Genomic DNA, 13,336 nt, shown 5'->3' with positions numbered 1-13,336 from the left:
CTTCCAGCTAATGCCTAGGGTGCCAGTGCATAACAAAGGAAAAACAAAAGGTCAATAATATTAAAATATTTCATGAGATCAGAGCAAGCTAAAAGCCTGGCCAACGCGGAGCCCCACAGAGCATCTTTGTCATCTTATCCCTGAGCTGGCCCAAATAAAAGGTTTGCAAGTATTTATAGACTATCAGCTATCTACTCATGGAAACATTTATTATCTGAAGTTTAAAGGCATTATTTTCAAAAACAAAAGTGAGGACTTGTAGACTGGCAAAGGATTTTTTTTGACTTGTGCATTTATTTACAGGTAAAGTTATACATAAGTATAAAAATTGTTAATCACATTTAACTAAACATATTTCATGAATTGCTCACAGAAACCATAATTAATTTTAAATATCCAGGGCATGTAGTATCCATAGTCATAGGCTAGTTGCTTGCTCGGAACTTTCTGGAGTACACTGCCATGGTTCCCAGGACTAGTGTAACAGGGTGCAGCCAAGAGGGGGGCCCCAAATAGGTATTTGAAATGAGGTCCAGAACTCAAGGTGTCCAGGAAATATTAGGATGTCCTCACCTCTTCCCCTTCAGGTGTGAGTTGGGGGAAGGGACAAATGGAGCAGGGCCATTGAGAGCTGTTTTGTATAGCAACAGCTTTGCAGCTAACCTCTTGAGTGGTCATTTAACATATCTATAACCTTTACCTGGTTACACAGATATGTTAAATAGCTGTGGCCACACTCTGAGCCAGGGGAATGGAAGTGACTTCCCCACCAAGATGTAACTGGGGGGCAGGTCCCCCCCGAGTTACAGCGCCTGCATAGGAGCTTGGACAAGATTGGCTCCACTGACATGGGGCCACGCCTGCCCAGACTCACAATGGCAGCCCGTTAAAGCCGGAAGAATATGAGAGGGCTAGCAAGTATAGCCGATGGTGAAAGGAGTCAGAAATGGGGCTGCAGAGGAAGATTGGTGCGAAGATTTAAACTCAGACATTGCAGCCATTGAGGGGAGAATCACTCGGTCTTTAGCAGAGTGGGGACTCCCACAGCCCTGCGAGACAGAATCACCCTGCGGCTTTAGCAGAGAATGGCCACTTGGCTTTGGCAGAGTGGCGACCCCCCTCCTTGCAGCCATTGAGGAGGGAGAACAGCTGGCTTGAGACTAGCTGTTCTAATTGACAACAATTAGAAAAACAATACATGAGACAAAGGAAAGCATAACTGCTCCAGCTGATGCAGAGCTGGGCGTCCAAAGTGCAGAGGAACTGAATGCTCTTTCTTTCCAAACGTACCCCTGCTCACTTCCACAGATGGATTGTCCAGGGACACAGTCTGGGAGAACAATGAATGGAAAAGTCACTGCTCTGGATTAATGTTGTGACAGAACAAACAAGGGGGGGCCTGGGATGATATACTATTATTGAAAGAAACCTCCAGGTCTGTCATGTCCGCCGCCAGAGGAAAGACGTCTCTCAATGCCAGAGATTTGTGAAAAGGAAAGGAAATGTTTATTTAATGCTATACAGACTGAAAGTAGTGACCTAATGTCTTTATCAAAAAATCCTAAAGTCCCTTAAAAGACCCACAAACAGACACAGTCCTTCCTTCCTTTCCCCTTTGCCCAGTCCAGAGTACCGTATCTCAGGAAAGGAAATAGAAGTCCATGGCTCAGGCAGTCCTCTGGTTCTTCCCAGTTAGAACTCCATCTCGACTGGGAGACCTCCCTGGGTTCCTGGCACCCTCAGCTGAATCGCCGGGATCTCTGCTAAAACCAGGTGGTGGTTCCCCCTTCTAAAGCTGTGGGGGTCCCCACTCTGGCCAAGGCACGTGGTCCTCTCTCCCAGGGCAACGGGAAGGGAGAGTCCCCACTCTGTCAAGGCTGCGTGGTTCTCTGTCTCAGGGCTGCGGGAAGGGAGAGTCCCCACTCTGTCTAGAACTCATATCCTTCCAGCTTTACTGGACTGCCATCATAAGTCTGGGCAGGTGTGGCCCCATGTCATGGAGCCAATCATCTCCAAGCTCCCACGCAGGTGCTGTAACTCGGGGGACCTGCCCCCAAGTCCCATCTTGGAAAGATCCCTTTCCATCCCTCTGGCCTTGAGCCTGGCCATAGCTATTTAACATATCTAAGCAACCAGCCAAAGGCTATAGATATGTTAAATGACCACGCCACAGGTTAGCTACAAAGCTGTTGCTATGCAAAACAGCTCTCAATGGCCCTGCTCCATTTGTCCCTTCCCCCAACCCACACCTGGGGAATGGGGGTGAAGACATCCTAAAATCTCCTGGACACCTTAAGTTCTGGACCCCACTTCAAATGCCCATTTGGGGTCCCCCCTCTTGGCTGCACCCTGTAACAATGTCATTCTATGGAAGGAAAAACAAGCCCACAGAATACCAAGGTAGGTGTGGCAGAGTCCCCCAAACAGTGTTTCTGGCAGAAACTCAGAATTCTGTGGATTTGCCTACACATGATGTAACCTCTGGGATCTGGCTTTTTTCACTGGGCATAATATCTCTGAGGTACATCCATAGTATTGCTTTTTGGTGATGTTCCCATCCATTTTTCTCCCCAGTGTATATCTGTTGTATGGATGTACCAGTTTGTTTTATATTCACCCACTGAAAGATACTTGGGTTGTTTTCATTTTTTGGCGAATGTGAATAAAACTTCTATAGATATCTATGTAAAAAATCAATGCATATTAGAATTTATTTCCTTTAAATATATGGCAGGTCATTTCTAAATGGAACTAAGAACCCTGAAAAATTTTTTGAGAACAGAATAGTAGAGGTAAGAATCAAAGTTTCCTACCAGCAGCATATATGCTAGCTACTCCATTAATAGGGCTGGACTCATGGGTATGTGACCCATGCAGGTGCACAAGGCCCTGCATCTTGAAGGGTCCCTGCTTAGTTTAATACTCTACTGCAACTGTCTTGGAGCTCCACACATGATGTAGTCAGATTAATAAACATAATCAATGGGAAATGTCAAATCTGCCACCTTTCCTCAATCTTGCATATTCACATATCATAGTTATTAACCCCTTTATTCTTTACTTTCCCAGTTCATAGAATAAGTATTCTGTTAAATAGGAGTATACCCTCTGAAGACAAAAGAAGTCTGTAGCTGAGAAATTTAAGAATAACTGTTTCCCCCACTTGGTAAATAGGCTCTGGCAATTGGCACTTTTGAGGTTGTGTCCAAGTTACCAGGGAGTCTGGCCATGCCTAACCTGTAAGGTATATTAAGATACCAGATAACTTTTTAGGATAAAGAAGAATACCAGCAGTAAACTGCTCTTCCCTTTAAATTTCACCTGCCTCCTACACTATGATTATATGTGGTTATAGTGTTATATAATTTTCCAAGGTACTATTTTATAGCTTTTAAAATTTTGAAAGCTGCCTTTTTTTTTGGAGTCCAATTTGACCAGGACTGATTGTCATGAAGTAGTATATTAATTTCTTAAGGCTGTTGTAATAAATTATCACGAACTTGGTAGCTTCAAACAACAGAGACTTATTCTCTCAGAGTTTGGGGGCTACATGTCCAAAATCAAGATTTCCGCAAAGTTGGTTCCTTCTGGAGACTTGGAGGTAGAACCATTCTGTGCCTCTCTCCTGCCTTCTGGTGGCTGCCGACATCGCCTGGCATTCCTTCGCTTGCAGATGAATCACTCCAATCTCTGACTTTGTCTTTCCATGGCCTCTTTCTTCCCTGTGTCTGCATATTTTCTTCTGTCTCTGTCTTCCCTCATAAAGACACTGGTCATTGGATTTAGGGCCCACCCAGATAATCCAAGGTGATCTCACTTTAAAATCCTTAGTTCCATCAGCAAAGACCCTTTTTCCAAATAAGACCATAATCATTGGTTCCAGTTGGACATATCTTTTGGAAGGGCTACCATTCAACTCAGCACAAGTAAGATAAGATATATCTTTTAGTTAGTAAAATCCCTGATGCTCCTGTGAGACAAATAATTTCTGTATTATTAAATAATGTTGCCTAGGTGTTGTGGCCAGAGTGAAAGATGAATCCTGGACTCACTAGTGTCCACGGTACTAGCTGTGCCAACATATTTAATACAAAAGCTGACTGTTAAATTTTCAGGAATTTTGCACACTAGGTTTATGCAGCCATTATTAAAATTAAATTATAAAAAGTTACAGTTAAATAAGTTAAAACCAAAGTGACATATACTTAAAACTCATCACTTCCTAATTATTTGACTACATTTTACTATTATGTTCTCCTGAGGTTAGTTACAGCTATTATATCTGTGTGGTGCATTAGTGAGCACCTCTTCCTCAACTCCAAGGGCAGTTACATTGATAGCCTGAAATTAGTCATGGAGAGAGCATGTACACCATGGAATTTGGCACGTGCTACACATTAGGACCAACCCTCTCCCCCAGAGCTGGTTGTTAATGAAACATTTCTCAGCACTCTGCAAGTGTTACGGAACACCAGGGGGGCCAAGAGGGGCCTGGGACAATATACTATTACCCAAAAGGAACTCCCCAGGTCCGTTATGTCTGCCGCCAGAGGAAAGACATCTCTCAATGCCAGAGATTCATGAAAAGGAAAGGAAATGTTTATTTAATGCTATACAGACTTAAAGTAGTGCCCTAATGCCTTCATCAAAATCCCAAAGTCCCTTAAAACACCCACAATCTCACACAGTCCTTCCTCCCGCCTTTGCCCAGTCTGGGGTACTGTATCTCAGGAAAAGAAATAGAAGCCTGTGGCTCAGGCAGCCCCCCAGTTCTTCCCAGTAATCCGTCTTGGCGGAGGCTGGTAGGCCTCCCTTGGCTCCGGACACCCTCAGCTGTGTCACCGAGATCTCTGCTAAAGCCAGGTGGTGGTCCCCCCTTCTAAAACTGCAGGGGTCCCCACTTTGGCAAAGGCTTGTGGCTCTCCTTTCTATTGCCACAGCTGCATGATCCTCTCTGCACAATGGCTGTGGGAGTCCCCACTCTGCCAAAGCTGCATGGGGAGTTTGAACAGTCAGGATTCTAAGGCCTGCCTAGTCATAGGGACAACTGGTTTGTACCTTGGGCAAGTGCCCCCATGGGTCTCAGTGGTAGGCAAGACTGATGCACCAGTCCTAATGGTTAGTGACCCTAAACAAGGCATTTGAGGGGCAGCTGGAATGATGCTGCTTGTTTCAGCTCCTTGTTTCACAGCCGGCACACACACACACACACACACACACACACACACATAAACTAAACACAATGGGAACTCTGAAAAGTCTGCTAAGTCTAGGCGTCCCTGACATAGGGCCTGAAAAGACCTTAAACTTTTTCTCCCCCACACCATAACTCTTTGGAAGAGCACTTTGTAAATAAAAAGCTGCACACAGATGCTGTGGTGAGAATAAGTGTGCCAACCATGGACCAGCAGAACCTGAGAGTATCAGTAACAGCCAGAGCTGCCCTTTACTTGAAGCACATGCCATGTATCAGGCACACTGCTGGTGATTATTGAATCCTCACACCAACCCTGTGAGAGAAGGGCTGTCACTGCCTTAACCTCCAAGGGGTCCCAGGTTACCTGAATAGGAGATGACAGAGCTGCCCACCGCTCCACCACCACCACAGCTCCAACCTTCCAGGAACCCTGGAGGCCCCACGTCAGGCCTGCTCTCTCAGAACGTGCCCCAGAGAAAGGGGCTAATGCTATCTTTCATCAAAGGTCTGAGACTTTGCCATCTGGAATAGCTCAAAAAAATTTTTTTTTATTTTACGTAATGAAATACTTCCTTCTAAACTCTCTTATGCTTAAGTCCCATCTATAAACTCAGAGTTGGGTCACTAAAGTTGAAGAAGGTGCCCTAAGGCTCCCAGGGCTCTTGGAGCACCACTGGGAGGCTCCTTCTCCAGTAGGTTGGCGCTTACTTTGTGAGGTACAGGAGGTGGCACGGTACCTAAGGCACTGGTTTGGGGTTCCAAAGAATGGGGTGGGATGCCGGCTGACATGCTTGGGGCATGCCCCGCGCATGAGCACTAAGTGTGCACCACCCATCTCCTCTCTGGCCCCAGTGGTTATGACATCACTCACATGGTAGGGAACTTATTTTCACAAACCTCTCACATTTAGTTTTTATTCTTCAAAGATATGGATTATACGGTTAAAAACTGCTATCACCCTCCCTTTTTTCTTATCCTTATAAAAGCCATCAGCAGATTTTCTGTATCAACTAAAGTAGAATGTTCTGACTCAGATCTCGGTGTAGGATCAACTGCAGATCCGGACCTCTGACCATGGGAGCAGTGATGACCAGGATCGATTTCCATCTGGCTGCCATCAAACCGACCTCCTTCTTGTAGACATCAGGGATCACACCCATGGACAGCTGACCATGAGCACAGTATTCTTGCCAAACAGCTTGAACTCATAGTGGACAAGCTGCTCCGGAGCTGTTGCTGGGTGGGACACAACAGCAGGTTGGCTTGGTCCAGGCGGGCGGCGGCTGGGGCTTCCCGAGGCCTCAGAGAAGAGACGGAAGCGCAGCACAGCACGGGTTGCCCTTCTTCATTTCCATATGGCGGGTGCGCTCTGCCATGGGGCCCGGGAAGTCACAGAGGCGCGAAGGAAGTGCGTTGGCCATAGTCACTCCCAGGTACTGGTTGTCCTGGTAGAAGGTGTTCTCCGCCTCTGCCGAGGTTTGATAGCTGAGGTGATCTGATGGACAAAAGCTTGAGCTTGTGCTTGGCAACCACACCATTGCTGATGTACAGGTTGTTGGTGGTTAGAGGTGACTGCACGAAGGCTGATAAACCAAACTGGGAGGGCGCCTGGGTGCAGTCAGCAAGGGGCAAGGGCTGCATCTTTCAACTGGGCTGAGTCCATGGAAAACTCGCAACCAACCAAGGGCCAGCAAGCTTGTTCAGAAAGCAGCCATGCCAAAAAGTCTCGCAAAAGGCTTTAGGGCAGAGAAGAGGGGCACAACCACGGATCACGACCATGGATCACGGGTTCCACTGGCCATGTGCACTGGTTCCCATACAGACTGCAGCGGCCGTCTTCCAAGAAAGTTGGGTCTCTGCTCCTGGCCCGGCGCTACTGCCATCCCAGCTCACCTGGCTAACTGCCTATGGTAACTGTGGGCCCTCCACACGAAGTCTGCATTGAATTTTGTTGCTCATTATAAGGAGCGTGAAGAGCAAATCACTGTTTCCTCTAAGCAAGAACAGAGGAAAACTCTCTTAGCCTACCACATCAAATATTAAATTCTGAACAAAAACTATTGAGAGTGGGAGTGCTGAGCATTGGAATGGATCTTAAGGAAAATGCATTCTCTGAGCAATTTGAAAATGGGATAAATCCCAGTTACCTAGGATCATTCCAGTAAGATCCCTCTAAACAGCTCTGACAGTTGGGCCACAAAGCCAAGTGAAGGACTCCCCTCAAAGAAATCCAGAAGTGGAAGGAGCTAATGCCCTCAACTAGGGAGAATGTTTCACTAATTTCTCAAGAGAGAGCTGTGTCTCCAAGAAAGCAAACACTGAGTTAGCTCACTGTTTACAAGTGCCTGGACAGTTCCCCACTGGCTGTTAGAATTCATGATTCATCAGGCTGCAGCCTACTGGCTTTGGAGGGAGCATGACCTTGCCAACACCTGGATTTGAGACTTCTGGCCTCCAGAGCTGTGAGAGAATAAATATTTCTTGTTTTAAGCCACCTTTGTTATGACAGCCCTAGAAAACTAATACACTTCTCTAGTCTTTGACTTATGAAAGCATATCTTACTGCAAGCTGGAATAATTTTATAGGAACAGCCTTGAGTTCACTCTTTAAAAACAAAATTATTTCCCAAACCTCACTATTTTCAATGTAACTTGTAACCAATTACCTGTGACATACTTGCAACCAGTTGCAACACACCCGAGCAACCCACTGCCTGAGCCAGAAACTGCTAATCCCACCCAATATTTTAATTTTACTGAGGAAATGGAGCTCCAAAGAGGCCACATGGTCACCAGAAGTGACATAGGCACTTCACTATGTGTTCCTCCTCATACCTAGCCTCCTGTGTTCTAGCCAAGTTCCCTGAGGAAGGCAGGACACCCCATCATTGCTCATGTCAGTCCCCAAACTTTGCCCTCTGACTCCAGTTTAAATCGTTTTGTGCAGTATGGCTGAGCACCGAAACTTCCATGAGCAATTCTTCTCATAACTCTGACTGTAAAGACTGACAAAGTGATTCAGTCAGGCGGCTGTACAGAGAACTGCTCAGCGTACTGGGACCAGGATGGAACACAATATCCCATGTCAGGTTTACATGCATCTTGGGTGGGAGAGGAAGAGCATCTGTGCTTTGATATTGCCATTCAAAGATGCAGATTCATTATTAAACCCTCCTTTGATAAAAAGGCCCACAGTGAATTTATCAAGAAACCTACAATATAACTGTGAAGTGATTTCTCTGAACTTCAAATAAAACTCTCATATAGACCTCAAAGGTAGCCAAGATAGCCTTGTCTGGTGTAGCTCAGATGGTTGGAGCATCCTCCAGAAAACTGGAAGGTTGTGGGTTCAGTTCCCAGTCGGGGCACATACCTAGATTGCAAGTTCAGTCACCAGTCAGCGTGCATACAAGAGGAAATCGATAGATGTTTCTCTCCCTCCCTCTTTTCCCCTCTCTCTAAAATCAATGAGCATGTCCTCAGGTGAGGATTAAAATTTTAAAAAGAGGTAACCAAGATAAAAAGTCAAAAACCTGAACACAAGGAATTTACAAGTGCAAATAACTAATATCTTGAACCTGGAAAGAGGTCCTCCTGGTTAGGATGCCCTTCCGACAAGATGACTTTGCTGATCTGGATTTCTCATGGTAACAGCCCTATTGTGGGGAGAGAAGAGGGAATTTCAGGGGAGAATGGGTAGGGATTACAGGAACAAATTTAAAGGACACATAGACAAAAACTAGGGGGAGGGTTGTAATGCGAGGGAAGTGTGGAGGGTTGGGTGGGTGGGCTGGAATGGGAATAAAAGGGAAAAAACTGTACTTGAACAAAGATTAAAATAAAAAATTTTTAAAAAACAGCTCTATTTGTTTCTAACTTCTTAGTTTTCATTTATGTTTCAGAAAATAACTTATATCCTACTTTTGAGACATGACCAACAAAGTTATAAGAAACTATCTACTCTGCCAGTTAAAAGTTTAAAACCACTCTTTTTATAAAAACATTGGAGAATCACACAAGTAAGCTAAACATTCAAATAATACCTAGAAGGGCGTCCAAATACCAATAATCTGGTACTGGAGTTTGGGTTGAAAAAACTTAAAGTGGGATAACCTTCCTGAGGCACCAGAAGAGGGAAGAGTCAGGGTTGAGAAAAACCAGCAGATCTGCCTTATAGCCTCAGGGGTTGCGCTGGTATCTACAGGAGAGAGAAGGTGAAGGCCAGGAGCCAGGCAGAAAGAAAGCCAAGAATAAAATAGGAAGAAAGCAAGTGCACAGTAGATGGAGGCTGTCTGGCTTCCTCACCCAGGTGTCTGGGTAGCTAAGGGAAGCTGTGTTTCCATAACCTTGCAGGGGCCTGATAAGCAGTGTTCTCATAGCCTTGAGACTGGGTCTGGTAAACTGTTCCCATAACATGAAGTGGGCTTGCAGGCACAGAATTATGTTATGTTATATAATGTTCTGGCAATTTTCTGACTTTGTTCCCCTCTAGAACTTAAACAGCTAGGGACTCCCTGCTGGGTGCAATGATGAGACACACGCAAGGGGACAGGTGCCATGATGGGTGCCACACTGGGAAGCAAAGGCCATGACATGTGACATGCTGGGAGACACACAGCTTGCAGTGTGCATGGCTCACCCACCCACGAATAAAAGCATGCCAGACATCCCAACAGTTCTGTGAATATTATTCCTTCTGTGCAAATACCATGAACCTGTCCGGCCTTCAATGTTTGCAACAAAGCAAGGAAGGTCCTAGACTATTGCTTTTAATATAATTCAAAGGGCCTAAAATGTCAGTGAAAGTGGATTAAAGATATGATGAGGTATTTTTCTTGACACACACAGCTGTGTTTATTTATAAATTAAACAAGAGTGGTGATTTGGTCTGTAAACAAAACAGGTTTTTTCAAGACCACCTACCTCCTTAGCCAGTTACAGTTCCTATCACAGTACTTCTTCTAGTTTGTCAATATGCCTGCTCTGCCCTTGACCCTGAAGGAGTCTAAAGTACACAAGTTATCCATTGCAGAATTGCTATGATTGATTGGATCAATAGTACACACTAGGGCCAAGACCTGGCAATCCACTGCCTAGCCAGCACCCATTCAAAATACTTCTTTAAGAAATTAAATCAAAAGCTGGCCCACAAGTACCAACCAGAGACAAAGCAAGAGAGGAAGCAGATATTGCTGGTCTGGGCCGAGAAAAGAGCTGCCAACAAAGGCAGTGTCCCTACCAAGAGGCCACCTGTCTTTCGAGCAGGGGTTAACACTGCCACCACCCTGGTGGAGAACAAGAAGGCCCAGCTGGCAGCAATGGCACATGATATGGGTCCCATCAGCTGGCTGTCTTCCTGCCCACCCTGTGTCAGAAGGTGGGGGCTCCCTACTGCGTCACCACGGGGAAGGTCGGGCTGCACTGTCTGGTCCACAGGAAGACCTGCACCACCAGCGCCTTCACACAGGTTAACTCAGAAGACAAAGGAGCCCTGGCTAAGCTGGTGGAAGCTATCCAGACCAATTACAAGGACAGATACCATGGGATCTGCTGCCACTGGGGTGGCAGTGCCCTGGGTCCATAATTGGGGGCTCGCATCACTAATCTGGAAAAGGACAAGACTAAGGAACTGGCCACCAAACTGGGCTGAGTGTGCACTGTGGAAGTTTCTGTATGTAAAAATAATAAAAACTCTCCTTCAGGAAAAAGAAAAGAAGAAATTAAATCAAAAGCTGCCTCAGCCATACTCAGTAGATAGAATATAACTGAACTAAAAGAACACATGACTGTGGGCTCATGTGTAACTAGATGATACTAATCTGCATTCAAACAGACCAGAGCAATATAAAGAAGGAGGCAGACACGTGAGAGCCTGTGGTTCGAGAGTGAGAGGAAAGAGCGGCTGCCTTGGTAAAGGAGGGCATTACCAATTGTGAGGATAGCTGTCCTCACAATTTGTATGAAATATCTCTAGGTACTTTGTTTCCGTGAGGCTTCTGTATCCTTTTGTCAAATGTCTTTGGAGGTTTGTCAAATTCTCAAAGTCAAAAGACTTTGACTAGAACCACATGATTAGTTATTCCCCTAAAATATTCCTAATGTAATCAGATGGCCCCTGGATAAGTACAACTGTCTTCTAGAGAGAGGAAGACAATGCTAAGAACGAATTATCAAAATTGTACTCTAAAATAAAATGCATATACATATCTACATGTAAGCCAGGATAAGATATTATAGAATCATTGGTGTTAAATGGGACAAGCTGAACTCTTGCCTTTGAGAAGGCTACAGATAACTTCACCCACAAATAAAAATCGTTCGACATGATCTCAGATCCCACTGATAAACATTTCCCTTTCTATTTCTCTCTCTTATCCTTCAAAACAATGAAGAATATTCTACATACCTAAGAGAAAAGCAGTGCTACCTACCTGTTTCAATAAGATGAATTCTAGATATGAAAAGCTAAAAAGACAAAATAAAAAGAAAAAATGACTATTTCATAATTTTTACAAAATACAAAGAGAGAAAAGAGGATCATTTTGTCCCTGAACCTTCAGTGGGAACCAAAACTCAAAAGGGAAAATATGCTGTAAAAAATGTTTTCCTTTGCTGTTTTTAGGCCACAACATCACAATTTTAAAAGGAGGGGAAGGAGAATGAGTAGCCAAAAGAGCTAGATGGTCAGACAGGGATCACTAGTTCTGAAAGGAAAACCCAAAGATAATCACTTCAATAAAATCGTATTTAAATGACATATTCAAAACCATACTCAAAATACATCATGCTGACAAAACAAACAGGATTCATTTTTTTTATTTAGAGGGGGAATAATCTTTAGAAGATGATGATTAAAAAGCTAGCAAGAGCATTCTACACAGAACAGAATACTCTGGCAGGCCGGCATTGCTGGTGAAACAAGAAAACTGCTATCAAGCTGATTTAATACAAGGCAGTTCTTTCCAGAGACCCCAGACACTAGAATAACAATTCAAACCAGCTGGGAAAAAAAAAAACGGAAAGAGAAAGTGTTGGAGATTTTCAATGTATTCTCACCTTAAAAGGCATTTCTATTGCTTCAACAGAAGAGATGTTTTGTGGTTGATTTTATATGCTTGCCTTTGTAGTTTCCTTTACAAATGGAAAGGACATCAAATTATTGCCATAGACTATAATACCAGCATGTCCAGAAAGAATTAAGTCTTGTAAACACATCATCCTGTAAAAGAGGTTGTTTGTATCAACTCTATTTACCAGGATTCTGAAACCAATGGGTAAAATCATCCATTCATTATGATTATCTGTATACAAATATACCTGAATGGCATATTTAACTCTGAAACACAAGATAACACACAGATTTTGGGGGAAGGATGAGCCCAGATGGTGAAATGAAAATTATATGATATAGAGTATTTAATGGCAAGCACAGGTAGTATGATGATTAAGATCTTAAGGCAGAAAATCTGGTTGAGTAATGCCTCCACTACGTTCTGGCTGTGTGATCTTGAGCAAAGTACTTAACCTCTCCAGTTTCCTCATCTATAAAACCAGCATAAGGGGACCTATCTTGTATAGTTCTTGAAAAATTAGGTAAACTAAAACACATAAATCAGGATGGAGCCTGAGTCATAGTAATACTAAATAAGTCAATGTGGTGATGATGATGATGATGATGACATCAATTTCAAGTTGATGTCCTCATTTTATCACCCTTGGTATTCCCCAAGTCTTCTCCAGTGATATTTGGTGTGAAGAGGCCATTCTCTTATTTCAGATTCCCCGTAACTCTCTTTGTATATAATTTTTACACTTTGAACCTACAAATACATCACATTCTCTCTAGAGTCCTTACAAATAGTTTTCTTCCACTATTATTCCCTGTAAACATGACCTGCTTACTTTACTTACTGGTATGGGAATGGCACGCATTTATCTGTCGGAAGCTGACGTTCTTTAAACTCAACACCACTTTCTCCATGCTCTTTAGCATGTCAGTACTTAGTGGGCAGTCACAATCTAATTGGAGTCCAACTGAAAATAAATTCCCCAACTGTGCAAAAAAAATAATAATAATTCATATGGAACGCTATGAAACTTTACTCTTGAATATCAAATTATGTCATGTCTACTATTGCA

At 43.9% G+C, this 13,336-nt stretch overlaps 1 protein-coding gene across 1 annotated transcript; it reads left to right on the top strand.

Moving 5' to 3' along the window:
* Positions 1–6,974: 6,974 nt before the first annotated feature.
* On the top strand, positions 6,975–10,816 carry LOC114497089 (60S ribosomal protein L7a-like). The gene is given in 3 exon segments (XM_028512720.2): positions 6,975–7,107; positions 10,295–10,537; positions 10,540–10,816. Coding segments are annotated over 3 exon segments (618 nt in total). The 3' UTR covers positions 10,782–10,816.
* Positions 10,817–13,336: the final 2,520 nt, after the last annotated feature.

Source organism: Phyllostomus discolor, chromosome 5, assembly GCF_004126475.2.
Source record: "Phyllostomus discolor isolate MPI-MPIP mPhyDis1 chromosome 5, mPhyDis1.pri.v3, whole genome shotgun sequence".
In the NCBI taxonomy this organism is placed as follows: Eukaryota; Metazoa; Chordata; class Mammalia; order Chiroptera; family Phyllostomidae; genus Phyllostomus; species Phyllostomus discolor.
This window is presented reverse-complemented; position numbering and strand designations above follow the sequence as displayed.